We start from the raw sequence: 12,049 nt of genomic DNA, 5'->3' as shown, positions 1-12,049 counted from the left end.
GTTGCTAAGCTCAGCTCACAGCACTACACTGGCCCAGAGTAACCTTTTTAGTGCATAACCTATGTTACATACACCTAAAGAGACATAAACCACACTTATTCTGACTGAAAATGCGTGTGCGTTATAGAACGATGTATAATATATCAGCGTAACTATGCACTTTCACATTTTTAAACAGTGCTTAAGACTGTGTCAGAGTATACTTTATTGATAGAATGTGGATTTTAATTTTGTTTAAGAAAGAGATGGTGACAATGTTGCAACTTGATGGAATGGATCCACTGCATTGTTCCAGCATGACTCCCTGCATGCTGGGCTGATACTCTTGTTTATGTAGTTTGTTATGTTCCTCGGTGAGAACATTACTATTTTGCCACTACACAAAGAAATAGCTACACATAATTATTTACTACAACAGCAACGTTGGCAGACTGAGTACCATCAGGGTGTATTTGCAAATGCCACAGACGGATACGTTTTTAGGTCTTTAATGGTGTGCACCATGTTGTGTATGATCTGTCACTAGTATGTAGCCTATGCAACACAGTGAGTGTGACTAGTGTGCACAGACCCACAGTGAATTACTGACAGTTACTACATCACTAACAGTGTTCCTTTTGTATTGCTCCAATGGCAAATTACTTAAAATATGACTTAGGAATAAAAACCATACAGTCATGTCCGAAATGCTCAGACAAAGTGAAACAGTCTGGTCTTTCTCAGTGTGGTCTGGTTTCTCTGATTATCAATCAAACTAAAAGAAGTAAGCAGAACTTTGTCCAACCCAAACTACTTCCTAATTGTAGAGAACAGCACACTCAATCCTCATTCATTCTTACTTTCTTATGTGCTGTCACCATGTAACACCATACAAGGAGTCTCTCTTCTTCCATCTCTTTACTGCCTACTACTTGTTATTCCCCTCTTCTGCCCTTTTCTTTGTGTTGCTCCTCCTCTCCTATCTGCTTATCTACTTTCATCTCAACCAGTCCTTTCCATTCCCTTCCTTTCTTCCTTGCCTGTTTTCAGTTTGTCTCCTCCTCTCCTCTCCTCTCCTCTCCTCTCCTCTCCTCTCCTCTCCTCTCCTCTTGCATAACTCTGCTGTTGATCCCACCTGAATGAAAGGCAGAGCTGTTCACCATCCAACTTCCCATTCTCTCCTTCATCCTAGGCCAGTCTGAAAGCAGTTAAAAAGGGCTTAAACAGATTATGCTACCAAATTGTTTTCAAAGTCTGGGTTGGGACCTTAAACGCTAGACTGCTTTTGTTTAGAGACCCACAACATATGATCCCTGGTATATGATCACTGATCCTGGGCCTCGGTGACACTGAATTTTAAAGCTCAATCAAAGTTGGACCTCATAAAAATATAGTGTATTTGACCACTCGGAGTAGTACATCAAGACCTTTATGATTTTATAGATGTTTTTTTGCATTTGGTGATTAGTGTCCACATTGATCATGGATCTTTGACACCAAGTTACTGCAAAACTTGAGTATACATCTATTTATTTAATTGCGTTTTATGACTGTACTGTATTACTAATTCTGGGTGCATTATTTAGTCAGTGCAGTGCAGTGTGTGTGTGTGTGTGTGTGTGTGTGTGTGTGTGTGTGTGTGTGTGTGTGTGTGTGTGTGTGTGTGTGTGTGTGTGTGTGTGTGTGTGTGTCTGTCTGTCTGTCTGTGTGTGTGTGTGTGTGTGTGTGTGTGTGTGTGTGTGTGTGTGTGTGTGTCTGTGTGTGTCTGTGTGTGTGCACATGTTCCCAGTGTGTGAATAGATCAAAAGCATTCTTTGAATACTGTCAGATACATAAGCAGCACAATTCAATTCAATAGAAAAACAAAAATACCATTCCCAAAAATAGTAAAAAACCTAACTCAGAAAACTGTACTCATCTGACTCATAGGGGTGTGCATTGGCACTGCCCTCAGTGTGGCAGGTTTTAGTGACATAATCGATTATGGCACTTTGCTGCATCGATGCTGAATCGTGCATGCCCCGCATTGCGATGCATTGCCGAATCGATTATTGTTGACACCACTACTGACTCATACGCTAGGTATTTGACCTGATGCTTTTGGGTTTCTTAGATTATTGGATCCTGAGCAGGGATATTATGACTCACAGCATGACAACAGTGTCCGTTCCAGCATACGTGTGTTTTCATGAGACTGAGCCCCGGAGAGAAGGATTAGATTCCTCCCATGGGATGCCAGTTGAAAAATGAGCTAAGAACTAAAGTGTTTCTTTTTGGGTGAGCGAATACAGTATTCAAGTGCATATGCACTGATATATGAACTGCATATATTATAAATATATATGAACTGAATTGAATATATATAAATGCCTCAGTTGTTATTTATTTTGTGTGTCTTTATGTGAGTTAGTGTCTGGGTTGTGGCTGTGGACTGCGGGATTTCTGCCAATATCCTGCTGGTGAAAAGGAGGTTGAAACTGAGTTTGAGTAAATCATCATAGACAAAAAATTATTGAAAGATCATTTTAATTCCATTAATTTACATGTAAATCAAAATGTTATCTATCAAATGACAAAACAAATACAAATATATTAAATAAATAAAAATCAGTTGACCCAAAATCTTACATTAAGGGAGAAACTTGAGGAGAACTGGCGTGAAAATTTAAAATGTAATGTGTAATAGCCTGATAACATGATGCTCGGCTAACACTACAATGGCAGCTTCATTGTGGTGTGAACTAGTGTGCCGCACTGTTGGGTTTTATGTATCCATGGCAACCAAGGAGGCATTTGGCTTCTGAAAAGAGGGGCTGGCGGCACACTGACCATGCCACACACACACACACACACACACATGCATACATACACACACGCACAAAGAAAAGAAACTAATTTGGGTTTCAGTTTGACTATAGAGAGGACATTTAACTCTACTCTGTAAAAGTAAAGTAAGGCAAGATTGTTGATGTGTGAAGTGGAAGACCTCGAATGAGAAAGATAGTAATTCAGTGATTCAGAAACTGTAAGGTTCCTAAAAAGCCATACTTTTTAGCTCACTTTAGAAGTGGTGCGCTTGAGAAACGTTCCCCTTTGTTCCCATTTAGATGAAATAAAGGAAAAGTAATGGTCAATTTTGCAGACCTAGAAATCATCTGTGTCCTAATCCACTAGTGGGAAGGCTCTCTGTGCATGCTGCTTAGAGTGCAGCTTTACAATCAAAGTACATTTTAAACCCTTAAAGAGTATGTCTGAACTTCTTTAAAAAAAAATTAAGCTCACTTGTTTCCTTGAGGTTCTGTGTCTTTCTCTGCACCTCCCCTTCCTCTGGCCTTTCATTATTTCTCTCTTTTCTCTCGTCTCCATCTAGTTCTTGCTTGCCCTGGCTCTATTTTCCCTTCCTTTCGCTCTTTCTTTTCTCTTTCACGTTCTTACCTTCTTTCGTTCTCTCCCATTCGTTTTCTCTGTCTTTCTTTCTTCCACAACCTCTCTCTCAGCGGATTTCTTTCACAGTGAGTTGACAGAGTATTGAAGTTTCAGACAAACCCTCTAATGCAGGATTAAAGATATCATGGCAGGATTAGCTCTCTGCCTTCACTTCCCCTCCCTCCTACCCTCTCTCCTCACGTTCTACCCCCCCTCTCTATTTCACTCTATTCTTTCTTCCAGTAATGCCTTCACTCTTATCCTTTCTCTACCCCTGTAATTTCTCTCTGATTTCCTTTTTTCGTCTCTTTCTCCCTCCACTCGACTCCCTTGAATGTGATCTTGCCCTGATAAAAGCAGCTGCGTCCCACCAAATACAACCACTTGACACTCCCCGCCTTTTGTCCAAGTCAGCCAGTCACTGCATAATCAAGACTAATCTGAGCGCATGGCATGAGCCTCTGCGTGTCAATGTGAAGCTAATGCTTGTGACCTTTTGCAACAACCGGTCAAACCAGTTTAATTGAAACATATGCATATACAGTATGTTTCGATTATACTGGTATATCAGCATATTTTTTTGATGAATAAAGATGACTTACCGTAGAGTATGCAATTGGGTGTTTACATTTTGGTAAAGTGAGCTACAGTAAATGTGGAAGCTGACAGTCTGTTTTTGTAGAACATACACATTATGTTCAGTTGAATACCAGCAAGGCACAAGAATTGCAGCTCACTGCTGCAGTAATTGACCATTCGCTAAGTCCCACCCCCCTTAGTTACTGTTGGTAGGCCTGTCAAGTTTTCTATTCACGCATGGCATGTATGCAATATATATTGATGAAAATAGCAGATTTAACACTTGACATTCTTGAAAACAATACACCCTTGATTTTAGACAGAGGTAGATAAAAGCAGGCTTCTCATTTCTAGCTGGCTCTCATCAGTTTTTCCTGCTGAAATGTCAGATTTGATCAGCTGTTGCTAGATAGCTAATTAAGCTAAAAGCTCCATGTACCAGACGAAAAGTCATGAACCCCGAAAAAACTCCCACATAAATCGTAGTAGTATAGTAGTGGCGCCACCTAGTGGCCGTAGCAATTATGATGGGAGCAAAGCAGGAAGTAAGTTGACGAAGTATAAGAAATTCATTTAAAAAAATATTTCATGTTAGGAGGTAGGTTATGGATGGGTCAAACAAACAACAAAACTTTCACCCAGGAGACCAGGGTTCATGTTCTGTTTGGAAATAAAACGGAAATGAAGTTACGTAACAGATGTACCGATTTTTACCCAAACCATGATGTTTTTAAACTAAACTAAGTAGTTTTTGTGCCTAAACCTAACCAAACTGCACCGTTTCACAACGTTAACGACGTGTTTTAAAACGCGATCCTCATGTTATCTGGTTTACATATTTGGACAAAAATGCTACGAATCATATTAGAGGGTAGGAATAAATGACCTGTATCATTGTACGGTTTGGAGGATTTGTTGTCCTACCCAGATGATGATCTAAGGAAAAAATAGGTTTGTAGTTTGGGTTTAGGTAGCTAATAAATTATGTGGATGGTTTTGAAAGGGCAACAAAACATCCTACAAATTCTTAAAATGCAGAGTATGTTATAGCCCCAAGCACAAGATTCAGCATGTGGAGAAATCCAAAGCTTGACACACCTGCCATGCCTAGTTAAGGTTAATAAGCTATGATTTGGCAATCACTGTCTTGGGGAGGGGTTTAGCAGAACAGTCAATTAGACAATTAACAGCTTTTAAGTCTCCAATGCGGCCTGCATGCCTGCAACCCTCGTCCATAGTGCCAACCAGTAATGTGTCCTCCTGCCCTCCAGGGGGTGCCATGTCTGGGATGGAGCCCACAGTAGACACAGTGGCGGTGCAGCCTGTCTCTGCCTACTGGTACTATGTGTTGGCGGGAGGCGCTGCCCTCCTGCTGCTGATCACTCTAACCGTGGTGGTGACACTGTGCTGCCATCGGTACCACTGGGCGCCCAAGAAGACCAGCGCTAGTCATCATCATTCAGTGATGTACCACAACAGCCAACATCCAAATCAGCAAGGTCACCAAAACTCCTACCAGAACCAAAACCTCAGCTATAATCTGATTGGGAGCCCCACCCAAAACACCCTGTACCCAGGTACTGGGCCGAGTCTTGACCCAATGCTCACCATCAGACTGGAGAAAGATGACAGCTATGATTCCCAGTGTTGAAAACAATTGGACTACATGTGAATGATATGATTTTAGTAGAATGCTTTGTTCAAATAAAGCAAAGAAAGGGTGTGAAAACCCCCTGAAATACAGCCGTATTCAGCATAATCGCCACTCTTCGCTGAAGAGAATCTACATGAAAGAGACACTGCAGTTCCTGTTACTGATGACTGTTCTAATTAACTGATTAGCATGCACCTTTGCTAAACTTCCTCGTGGCTGGCACTGACAGAATGAACTGCTGACATTAAACTTTGCCGTCACTGGGGAGAGTAAATGAAAGAACTTCAATTGCCAATTCTGATGGCAGCTGAGTGCCTGATTAAAGTGCCACTGTTTTTTTAGCACACTGGCTCCTACAGATGCACCCCAACCTGAAAATGAAATGGATTGTGATCAGGATAACAGGTAGACTGCCTAACAGACTGTGGACAAAACATGCAGTGTACATTGTCACTGTTGTAACAATCCTCTTCTAGAAATATCGGAGCAGGATGTGTCTGTCTGGCCTGCTCTGATCTGCAGCTTGGACACTGCCTGCCTCCAAATCCATCTGAGGGGATTTACACACAGGTACAGGGAGATAGAAGTCACAATGTGTGCTGCATAAAGAAACAAGGCTCATTCTCTGGGTCTGAATGAAACTGCTGTTTATTTGTGCACTAGCCTTTCAGAGAGCGAGAGTGACAGAGACGGATTAAGAACAGAAAAGGAAGAGGTATGGGGAGAATTAGTGCTGCCCGTCTAGCCATGACAGATAGACGACTCCTTTGGTCTGTGAGCAAGGAATCAGTGCTGTGCTGGTCTTTGTCTGGTTTACACAGAGGGAAGATAGGATGAGACCGCTTACATCGCATACCGCAGACCTACTGTAGAAACAAACACTCTCAGCATCAAGACACACAAAGGCTCAAAAGTCTCCAACACATATGCACGAACACTTCAAAACTTTTCTAATAATTGAGTCTCGCGTGTTACCCTGAGTGAATTTTTCATTACATCCTGATATGCCTTTCTTAAAATGTGCTTTAAAACTATTACCTCTTCACCTCCAGAACAAGGTTGTGCCTCAGTGTTAAATTGGAGTGTGAATGGACTCTATTAAGTTTTTTTTTGCCTTGAAGTTTTTATCTGCCTTGATAGATAATCCAATGCCTGTCTGTTAATGTTCAAACTAAACATCTTTGTATGCAGTTGTACTTTTCTTTGAAGTATGTGCAAGTTCAAATCTTTATGTCTGTTTGATCTTTTTGCGTGACAAATTAATTTGTGAAAATCAGAATGGTTTGCATATTAGCCTGGTGACCTCAAAGTGTGGTCCACTTGGCTACGCAGATTTGCTTGTATTCAACAGGTGAGACCAAACTAATGCTGTGAGAAAGAGTTTCTATACTTATGAAGCCTATTAGAAAACCACTGATCCAGGATCACTGGTCAGTTCCTTTAATTATTTTATTCACCCTGATCTGTCAAATAAGACTGATTCCAGTGCAGCACAACTGTCACACAGATGTCTTGGTGTTTTCTTAATCACCTGTCTAACTTTATGTGTTTGCATTAATTTTTCACATTTTCCAATGTTTACACGGATGAGTTTGCATAAAAAGTGGTGTGACATGATGCATTTTTGAAGTTGGGTTACACGTTATTGAAATTTTGGGAGGAACATTAGCACTTTTCTGCTTCTTGATACTGGTTTGATGAAGGCTTTGATGATTTATATTTACTGTGAATCCTAATATAAAAACAAGTTGAGTAATGTACTGGTTGTGAATTAAATATAATTTCTTTCTTTGTAATCACATGTTACAGTATGCCTACATGTGCTTCTTATGTATAATAGTTATACAATGTTTATTTTTTGATACGCATTGACTATTGTTTTAAGGCAACAGTTATGTTGTTACTGTTCACTGAGATGATCTTAACAACTTTTCTTGACTTTCATTTGATGTCAAATTCTCACGTTGAAGCCATTTTGCAACAGCAAATGTTTGTCCCTTCATTTAAAGCATCAAACTTCATATAGGGACACAAAACAGAGGCAAATCAATATGTTATGTGAAAAGTATTAAGGTGATGTAAAATATATATATACAGTATATATTAATTTGCTTGGTTTGTAGTCTATATCAACAACGTTTCATTTACGGGATTGTTCCGGTGCCGCCAGAGGTTCTGCCGGATGTCCCTCATTTTCGACTGGTTGTCCCTCACCTTCCGCTTCTTTGTGTTGGCATTCTAAACTCCGGTCGATTTGGGAAACATCCGAGTTAGAACTGACGATCAAATTATATTTATCTTTTTTGTAGTGGTGCAATAGTTGATCCGTGGTCCGTACGGATCAACACTCACGGTTCAGAATGCATGTGAACCGCGAATCAATTGCAAAGTTTAACCATAATAATAGTGTGAAATAAATGTTTACTGTCGCTGTTACTTAAAGTATACGCTGATAAATCTCTATGGAGGATTGCCATGGAAAGATACAGGCAACGCATATTAAAATCCGGTGCTAATAGAAACCCGACCTTAGAGGCAACAGAAGCATTGCTACATGGCACGCTAGTTAACACTAACGTTACACTTGCCAGCAGGTAACGTTAGCCTACCGTTAGCTAGTAGCTGGATTAAACATGGTTAAAATGCTGCCAGCTAAACAGTGTAAAAGTGTGACTGTATTTCACTATAGAGGATTCCAACAACGGGGACGTACCACAGTCTGCCGCTAAAACTATGAGCTAAAAGACACAAACTAGCACTGGTCACAGCTGTTGTCAGAGAAACAACACAGACGTGACTAAGGGTTGCATTTACTTAAAACTGGTAAACCTTGTGGTGCATTTAAAGTTATTGTGAAATACCCTTTTCTCATCTGTTTCTGTCATTTAACAGAAATTTACTGGTGAAAGAAGTTATTATTGTTAAAAGTTATTACATTTAATAAATCATTTAAATCCCCCCCTTTATTGTGCTGATCTGAAAAATGTATCCGATCCGTTACTCAAAACCGTGATCCGATCCAAACCGTGAGTTTTGTGATCCGTTGCACCCATACTTTTTTTTTTAAATTCTCATCACATACTCGACAGCCCGAGCTCACCTCCCTACGAGCACGTTCCTCCAAAACAAGTTCCTTCCCGAGGCTATTTTGCAGCGGCACCGTACCTGCGTCCGGCACTTAGCGCCACCCAAGACGATTGTGATTGGTTTAAAGAAATGCCAATAAGCCAGAGCACGTTTTTCTCCCATCCCTGAATGCTGTGCAGACTAGCCAGACCCTCCTCCGCAGCGCTGTGGAGGAAGTCCGGCAATGCGAGACTAGTTGGTTTGGGTTTGAGAAGCCCTGTATCAACTTCAGATCCTAGTCTGTGAAATTGGGCACACCAATGTGGTACTTATTTTCTGGAATTCACGGCAGTTCACCATCTTGTGTTGTGTGCTACACCCCAACACCATTTTGTTCATGCTCAAATCCCCCAGCCTTTTTATCAAAATCCGCTTGTTCCTATTCTGCTCCTTCCCTTCATCGCAAATCCTTCCAGTAAAAAAACACAGGAGGGAAAATGAGAGGCAGAAATGGAAAAGAGTAAAACATTTCTCAGAGGAGAAGGGCCCATTAAGCGGGCCTCTTTCCCTCCAAGGAAAGCGCCCAGAGATGGAGGAAGATGAAAGAAGTAAAAAAAAAAAAAACTGCTCTATACTTTCTAAAGATAGATTCTTCTTTTACTCTGAGAGGAAGGCTAACAGGGAGGCAGGTTGGGGTTTGGATTGAAGGAGGGAGAGAATTGAAATAGGAGGGCAGGATGTTTCAAACACAAAAGCAGATGAAAGAAGTCTTTTGGCAGAACAGACAGTGTGATGGAGCCACATTATACTTACTGCACACACACAATCTAACAAACCTGTATTAGCAAAGATTTCCAACAAATTCAGTCACTTAAATCCTTGTTGCACGCGTGTTCAGCAAGTGCATCTACTCTGCAGCTCTCCATATTGACTTATTTCATCAAATTGTCTCATAAAATGTGGTTTTGTGCTTTAGTCAACAAATAGTTTCGTCATTTTATGCTTGCATATCCATCCCCTCTCCCTTCCATTTCAATCGACTTGTGTATGATTTACACATTATGTGACTGACTCTAGCAGCCCTGTGCTGTAACCCAATCAATGTGGGTCCAAAATTCAAACAGAGGAATGATATATGACTGTATTTATGTTGTGCTACCCATGCACTTTTCTCTTTCATTCTCTCTCTCAAACTTTTTGCAAGATTTGGAAAATGTGCTGGCGTCTCTTCATGCAGCACTTTTAAATCAACCTTCCCTCACTTCCCTCTCCCTTCTCCATCACTGACTACTTTGAAGCCTTTTAATATTTCTAATTAGTTAATGGAGCTGATTGCATTCATAAAACCCTGCGGTAAGCATTTCTAGCCCTCAGGCCATTTCTATTTTTTTTTTCTTTCTGCCTGCTCCTCCTGTTTCCTGGAGAAGTATTACGAGTGAAAGCACTCTAGCAGGTCCTCGGGCCCCAACTGGAACAGCGTACGGTGCCAAAGAGCCATCCATGTATTTTCCTGAATAAAAAAGCCCCCTTTTTATTCTTCTCTTTGCTAATTGGAGAGTGGAGATAAAATGGGGCTACAGGGAGTTTTAATCTCCTTCCAGATCCACGTGATGATTCTACTCAGGATCCCATAGCCTGAGGGCTTTAAGCCAGGATCATTAGAAAGTGTTCAACAGTCGTCCAAAGAGTGTCCGAGCATCCCTCTTTTTTTTTATCCTGCTTCTTTAGCTTTCTCTCCGTTGATTTAATGTTTTGTCGATGCCTGTGGTGATTTCAGTTGACTGTGAGAACAGAGAAGTTAGAGCTGGAGGGTCTGTTTTGAAACTACATTTACACAATCAGAAGACCGAAGAGATTAGATGCTTTCATGTACATGTACTAAGTGTAGTCTTACATGAAGAGGACATTTCAGTAAGACCTCCAGGAGATATAATTTTGGTAGGTATCCCTTGTTTGAGGGCTAACTGCCTATTCTGCACAGTAACAGTTTTTTACATAGAATAACATGACAGCATTGTTTTATTTAGTTGGGTGGGTCAGACAAACATTATTTGAAATTATGGCCACTGCAATTTTTTTCAAGCTTGCTTGCTTTGAGACGTCCATTTTGTTGGCCAGAATTTATTTTCGACTGCCTGTATTTCACTTCTTTGTTCTCATTTGTCACTTTCCGCCCTCAATTTCGGTGATGTGAAATCACACCTTAGGGCTAAAGTGCAACCACATGTTGAGTTTTTGGAAAATCCACCTTGAGTAGTCATTTTTGAGAAGTCATTTTTCATCAAATGAATCAATGATGTTATTGGTCTTTGATTTTTTTGTTCTAATAATTGAGTTTTTTTTATTGATCAGAAAGTTTTTTCTTGTGGTAAACCTGTTGGAAGCAGCAAAGACTGGTCATTCTGAAACATGGCCTGAAGCAAGGGATGAACATGAATAAAACCAGCTTTAAAGTGGTGAACTGTTAAAACGTTCATCTCTGGTTTCAGCCAGCTCGCTATTATATTTACTTCTGTGCACGTTCTCTGCCTCTGTAAAGGAAAAACCTTGACTTTATGATTGTCTTTTTGACCTGTGCTGGATTTCACTGTCTTGCACTTTAAGCTAATTAAATATTGAACTACAGAGAAACATAGAAAGCCAAGAGCCACCCATACTCCCATAGTCAAATAATTAAATAAGTAAATTCCCACAACCAAACGTCGGAGAATGAATACAGTCAATTTAGCATAGGATTTGTTGGTTGCTGTAATGTTTGAATTGAAATGAAATTCAAGTCAATGTCATTTGTTTATTCTCTAATTGGGTTTGGAAGTCCATTTTGGGTCAATTTTAAACAATTAAAGATGTGATTGAGTCACTTCTTCAATTTCAAGGAAATTACATCATATATAGTACATGAGCAAATATCTTCATTTCCCAGATAGCGGGTCTTATTTGAGAGTATTCATCTCTTACTATTACTTACAGACTGAGTATTGGAAGTTCGTAAAGGCTTTTTATAGAAAGTATAGTGTCTTGATGCCTCACGTTAAAATTGTCTCATGGAAAAATGACCTTATCTAACTGAGGAAATGAGGCTCTGTATCTTTTTTTATATCTACTAAATTAGTTTTTCTCCTCTTGTCTTTTAAAATATCTATTAGGGTTTCACTTCATAATACGTTTTTGGTTTCTTTGCCCCAGCAATAAATGGTTATCAGCTGCCCAGATATTGCTCTATTTTTTTCTGAGGATTGTAATATCAATTTCCTTGAATGAAACCAAATTGAATCAGAATTTAGCTTCCAAACCCTTCAAAGCCTTGCACTTCAGCCTGCCTCAAAAGTATAATGTGGTATTTTA

At 40.1% G+C, this 12,049-nt stretch overlaps 1 protein-coding gene and 1 long non-coding RNA gene across 4 annotated transcripts in view; one reads left to right on the top strand and one right to left on the bottom strand.

Moving 5' to 3' along the window:
* LOC118495584 overlaps positions 1 to 12,049 on the bottom strand; it is a 175,278-nt gene that overhangs the window by 117,518 nt on the left and 45,711 nt on the right. The window lies entirely within an intron of this gene.
* LOC116037780 (neuropilin-2-like) overlaps positions 1 to 12,049 on the top strand; it is a 108,728-nt gene that overhangs the window by 90,209 nt on the left and 6,470 nt on the right. The window contains exon 17 of one of the 3 annotated variants that reach the window (XM_031281807.2): positions 5,256 to 7,719. The exons of the other annotated variants lie outside the window; for them this stretch is intronic. Coding sequence (XP_031137667.1) covers positions 5,256 to 5,635 — 380 coding nt within the window. The 3' untranslated portion in view covers positions 5,636 to 7,719. Of the gene's footprint in view, positions 1 to 5,255; positions 7,720 to 12,049 lie in introns of those variants that run through there. 3 annotated transcript variants of the gene reach the window in all.

The sequence above is a fragment of the Sander lucioperca genome, chromosome 8 (genome assembly GCF_008315115.2).
Source record: "Sander lucioperca isolate FBNREF2018 chromosome 8, SLUC_FBN_1.2, whole genome shotgun sequence".
Lineage (NCBI taxonomy): Eukaryota > Metazoa > Chordata > Actinopteri > Perciformes > Percidae > Sander > Sander lucioperca.
The sequence above is the reverse complement of the archived record's forward strand: the minus strand, read 5'-3'. Positions and strand labels throughout refer to the sequence as shown.